This window comes from Drosophila serrata, unplaced genomic scaffold (assembly GCF_035046125.1).
Source record: "Drosophila serrata isolate PLE 108 unplaced genomic scaffold, ASM3504612v1 contig_8, whole genome shotgun sequence".
Lineage (NCBI taxonomy): Eukaryota > Metazoa > Arthropoda > Insecta > Diptera > Drosophilidae > Drosophila > Drosophila serrata.
This window is the reverse complement of record NW_028256906.1, coordinates 533,665-539,664: the sequence shown is the minus strand read 5'-3', so window position 1 is coordinate 539,664 and position 6,000 is coordinate 533,665. Positions and strand designations below refer to the sequence as shown.

The 6,000-nt window shown below is 33.6% G+C and overlaps 1 protein-coding gene across 26 annotated transcripts in view; it reads right to left on the bottom strand.

Annotated features, from left to right (window-relative positions):
- Window positions 1–686: 686 nt before the first annotated feature.
- dnc (phosphodiesterase dunce) overlaps window positions 687–6,000 on the bottom strand; it is a 227,933-nt gene continuing 222,619 nt past the window's right edge. For all 26 annotated transcript variants that reach the window (XM_086826378.1, XM_086826384.1, XM_020953011.2 and 23 more), the window contains 3 exons: window positions 5,530–5,692; window positions 5,099–5,467; window positions 687–5,032 (listed from right to left, as the gene is read on the bottom strand). In XM_086826378.1, the coding sequence (XP_086682504.1) occupies window positions 4,802–5,032; window positions 5,099–5,467; window positions 5,530–5,692 (763 nt within the window). In that variant the 3' untranslated portion in view covers window positions 687–4,801. The remainder of the gene's footprint in view (window positions 5,033–5,098; window positions 5,468–5,529; window positions 5,693–6,000) is intronic.

Sequence of the window (6,000 nt, the reverse complement as noted above, 5' to 3'; positions counted from 1 at the left end):
CTCTTTTTTGCATGCTATTATGTATTTGACTTGTTTTTCAGGGGTAGACTTCTGTTTTCTTTTTTTGTTTTTTTATTAATTTCATAAATGATTACGCTTTTCACATACAATAACTACATATATATACATAGAATATACATATATATGTATACGGTATTCTGAGAGAGGCAAAAACGAAACAAAATCTGAAGGAAAAATAAATCAAAAACAACAAAAGCCAGCTCTATATTATATATGTATATATACTATATAGTATAGGTCGCCCGATCGGATCGAGAGTGCGCTGTGGTAAGTAATTCTCGTTCTCGTTTTCATTTCTCATATCTCTGGGCCTGAGGCGTTTGTATATTTGTGTCTGTGTGTGACTTCTGTGGCGATTCTTTTTTGTAAATTTTCTAAATTTCCCAAATAAAAAGCGAAACGAAGGAAATGCCTAACTGTTTGCCCAGTAACGCCAGCGTTACGTGATTTATATGTATATATATAATATCTCCCGATACTCCATCGCCGCTCTTGATTGAAGTGCCGGATCCACCGGATGTGACGTCACTTCCTCTGCGGCACCTCAAGCGGTATTTCCATCTAACAACCGTCGCCAGCGCTCATTTTATGGTATCTTTAGGTATATTTTTGGTTTTTCGTTTTGTCTTGTGTTTCATTTTGCCTCATTCATCTTCATCTTCGTCTTTGGTGTTTTATTTTACTTTCTTTCTTCATTCTCATTATAGTACAAAACTTGCCAGTTCAAAGGTTTGTGTTATTTTCTCTCTTCATTAACCTTTTCATGTTTCTTTTTTTTGGTTTTTCTGTATATTTTTTTAAGGGGTTCTGGTATCTGAATCTGTTGCCTGCCTTTTCATATAGTTATAGATACACATATTTAATATATAATATATATCTGTATGTATATTATTAAGTTATCTCAAAAAAAAGTTCTCATTTACGGCTAAACAGCACAACAAACAGTTATCATTTCTTTCCTATTTTTTTTTTTTGTTTTTGGTTACACACTTTCTTTCATTTTTACTTTAATTCTTTTTAACTCCCCCCAAAAAATTTGGCCAACCTGTGTGTGTGTGTGCTACAAATGCTGATCTCTCGCCTGCCTTTCCCTATATATATAAATATTTATATATGTATATATATCTCTATATAAGTGGGTATCCTTGCACGACCGGAGCTACATAACCGCGTATGCGCTAAATAGTAAGTATATTCTCTAAATATAGTTATATACACTGATATAAGTTGGCGGCACATCAATGGGGGGATGGAGGAAAAAATTAGAAAAATAATTAGGAAAAATATCAAGTGTGTTTAAATTCAGTCAAAAACTGGCTTTGGGACAAGGATTAGTCGATTTTGTATCTAACAGATAATAGATAGACAGACTGAGAGAGACAGAGAGATGCCTATAACTTGGGTTGTATCTTTCGGTTTGCTGCTAACAATTACATTTAGATACTTTTCGATTTAACTATATAAATTGCTTGTGTGTGTGTGGTGTAAGATACTGTGTGTGATGGATGCTTCTACTTTTAGTTTCAGTTTCAGTTTCGGTATCAGTTTTTTTGTTTGGACTTTAAATTCATCGAATTACACACGCACAGAGAATACACGTACATACAACATCTGGTTAGGCTTAAGTATCATCGTTTCATCAACGCGAGTATACATCAAATGTATGTAATGTGGCTGCACCGTGTGCATATATGTATGTATGTATGCCTAGGATATATATTATATATATATATGTATATATAAATGTAAATGTTCGGTTAATACTCTGGTAAGTTACATAATCGTATAGCTACACACACATGTACCAGTATCTGTAATCGTTATCGTTATCATTATCGGAATCTCTCTATATGTTTATCTTTCTCATTTTCACTTCCATATTTCTCTTCTTCATCGGTGTGTTTCCGGTTCTATGGTTCTACAAAAAACACATCACTCACAGGGAAATTCGTGTTACAAATACAATAATAGTTAATTTTCTTAGTTTTCTTAATTTTCATTTAGTTTTTAGTTTTCTTTTTTTGTGAGAGGAGAAAAAAGTCATTTGGTTTGTTTTGTTTTTTGCTTTTTTTGTTCTTTTTCTTTTATTTATTTCACTCAATTTGTTGTTAAAGTAGCTTGGTTTCCTTTTTGTTTTATGTTTGTTTTAAGTTCGCCATGGACTTGCCGTTGGTTGGTTGGTATAATTAATTAATATATGTATGCATCATGTAAGGTAGATATATATATATACATATATCTTTTGCTGAATCTTTGCCGAAGGTTAATTAAGTTTCGAAAAAAAAAAATAATGTTTGTATGTAAGTCTGAGAAGCGCACATTTACAATGCTGCTTAAATTGCTATAAAGTATTATCTTCAACTTTTTTGCCTTCAACAATATACATATATAACTCTGCTTTTGCAAATAGTTTTTAGTTTTTAGTTTTAGTTTTAATGATATTTTTAGACCATCAAGGTTCCGTTTTTCATTTCTGAATTGTTTTTGTTTCATTACATTTCACATCGTATCATATATCAATCTATTTGATATATGATATATATATATATATTCATGTATATATATTAAAAAAAAAAAAATAATTGAACTATTTTATGCGCGGATCCTGCCCGCTTAAACACAAAAAATAAATCGTATATATATATAGCACTAGCTCTGAAACAAAATAATAATGTTTTTGGGTAATAAATTAATAACAATAAAACATAATAATATTAAACAATAGATATATATGTATGTTTGTATGTATGTATGTATATAAATTATGCGCGTTTGAATTTGGCCTGCCACATCGATCGACCCACGGCACCAGCGCTGTGGGATCGTGACTTTACATTTGCATATATATATATATCTTCCTATGGGGTATATATGTATCTCTCTATATAGACTGTTGTATATAGGTTAAGTGTTATAAATTATATCGCATTATTATAGCCAATGACTTTCTTCGTTTTGTTGTTTGTTTTGCTTTTTGTGTGTGTGTGTTTTTTGTGTTGCATTCTAGCTTTGGTTTTGGTTACGCATTTCGCATTTCATTGGAAAAACTAAAAAATTGTGCTTGCTTTTCTTGATTTCTTCTCAATTATTATCATTACTATTATTATTATTATAAATTTAAATATTAATTTACCTTTTTGTCGAAGAGTCTTTTTCTGGTTGTTTGTGTGCTTTTCCTTTAGTAAATTCATATTTCCTCCTCTCTTCTCTTTCGTGTCTCTGTGTTTGTGTTTGCTTTGCTTTGCATTTGTTGCTTAAATTGTGTTTTTGTCAGCTTAGTTAACTAGGTAAATAATAATAATAATATATATATATATAGTAGTTTTATATATAGCGAAAAATATTTGCGAAGACAGCGTTTGACATTATTTTCTCTTGGTTTCTCTCTATTTCTCCTATTTTTTCCTTCTCTTCTGGAAGCAAATGAAATCGCAATTCAAATCGAAATGGAAATTCTTTAGCTAATTGTACAATAGTTATTAATCTTTCCTTTTTTGATAACTCCTTCCTCTTCTATTCTCCTCTCAGTTTTTTAAATTTAATTTAATTTAATGTGTTGTTTTGTGTGTGGTTTTTTGGCTTTGTTTTCTTTCATTTAGTTTAGCTGCAAAAACATTTGCTAGCTGCTTTGTTTTTTTAAATTCGAGTCCAACATTTAAATTATTTACAAATAATATATATATATATAAAAAAAAACGTATTTATATTATATTTATATATTATATTACTATACAAAACTACAGTCGGGCTGTAATCTTAATCGTTTTGTGGGAAGGGATTTTTAAGAATTTTAATTGAATTTAAGTGTGTGTTGTTTGCTTTCAATTCTTAATTGTTTTTTTTTGGGTTTAATTCACTGGTTTCTTACACTTTACATAGGTTTTGTTTGTGTGTGTTTTTCGCTTCTCTGCTTTGTCTAAATCATAAAAAATTCAATACCGCCTGCTATCGATTTCTATCGACTTGGCTATCGTTTATCAAAACCAAAATTAATCATCGAGTAAAATGTATCTGTTCGTGCATGCAATAAACATTTAAAAACTTAAAAAAAAGAAAGGAGGCTTTCTCTTAAACTAATCGTATTTAATTGTAATCCCCCCGTCCGATCTGGTTTTAGTCAAGGTTTTAAAAGGTCCTGGGAGGGCGGCTTCAACAGAAATCTCATTTACAACAAAAATCGTCTATATAGATATAGTTATGCTTGTTTCCTTACGGGGGAAGGGGGGGTATTTTTGGGCGGGACTTTTGGTATATATTCTTAACTATCAATGGGGTTTTCTTACTCCCTTTGCTTTGTCTTGGATTTTCCTTTTTTGCTTTGCTTTTTAAGAATATTTACGATTTGTGTTCTGTTCCATGCTCTCTGCCTCCTTATTTTTTGTTTTGTTTTTTCTCCAAGTGTATTCATCATCAATCTCATTTTTCCAATAAGTAAATTTCTAACTTTCTTTTTTTTGTCGTTTTTTTTCTTGTTTTTCTCTGCTTTTCTTTTTGTTTTTCTCTAGGCTTTATAAGTTAAACGGTACTTTTGCTATTGCTGTTTGGTTTTTTGTTTTTTTTAAACAATTGTTTAATATTTCCTTAGGTTTCTTTGTTTTGTTTTTTTTTTTGTGTTTTTTCCAAGAGTTTTTCTTTGTTTTTTTTTTTAGTTTTTCCTTTTTGGCTTTGTTTTGTTGTGTCTCTGTATGTGTGAGTGTCTGTTAAATAGTAGTCACTAACGTAGTAGGAAAAAGTTATGAGCCTTTTCCTGTAATTTGCGATAGAATCCCACGACTCTCCGTCACATTCCACCGTGATGCTGCTGGTTTTGGCTGCCACCCGTTCTGGGGGCCATGCCACCACCACCACCGCCACCACCACCTCCACCCCCACCACCGCCACCACCACCACTGGCACCGCCCAGGGCCGAGGTGGCCGTGGTGCCTGTTGTGGTGCTAGAAGCGGCATCCACATCCTCATCGCCCTCCTCTAGCTCGGCGAGGTTCTCCTGATCGGACTCCTCAAGGGTTACCTTTTGTGGGGTTTGTATTTCATGAAATAAGTAATTTATTCAATTATTTACCTTGCAAGGACTCACTTGAAATCGTATCCTGTCCTCCTGCGGATTCTCATCGACCCCCGATGGCGGCGGCGACGGCGGTATCATGCTCTGGTAGTAGTCTCTGTTCTCTTCAAGCGTGTCGAGTATATCCTGGGCATCCGGATGGACCAGATCGGCCCAGGTCTCCCACAGCGGATGGACAATGTAGTCGATGAAGCCCACCTGTGACTTCTCAATGGTGGCATTATGGCGATCGCACATGGGACTGATATCCATGCCCGATTCGCGCTCCTTGTCGCCCTGCAGGAAGAACTCCTCCATGAGCAGCGCCACCCAGCGCTTATATAGCGGCAGCGGTTTGGTGGGATTACTCAAATCGGCGCAATGCACCAGATTCTCAAGCACCTGCGGGATATAGTATATAGTTTGTTATTATATTAATTTAAATGGGACTGGGATTCCCTCACCTGTATGCGATCGGTGTAGTTGTCCAGCAGCAGGACTCCGGAGCCGGCCACCTTTTTGGTTTCCACCATTGTCTTCAGGTCGGCCAGCAGACTCATGTGCTTGGACATGTCCGTGGACAGCACAATATCAATAACCATTTTCCTCAATGTTTGGCGTTGTTTCCTTTAGGAAATATAAATATTTTTATAGTTAGAAAGTATATAAATAAATAGTTGAAGAGATTGTTTTATTTTAAGACATAAAAGTTCATTATGAAACTATGCTTATAAAACATTAAAAACTTCGTTATGAAACTATACCTTTCTTAAACAGCATTAACAACTTAATTTTACAGGTATAATACGGCATAAAAAAGTCATTAAACATTGTAATTAAAAGGTTACTAAATTCAAAGTTTAAATTATCATAGCTAAGCCAAAAAATCTTTAATTTCAAATCAGAAAGCTGTTCTATGCTAGTTCTTGTTGGTT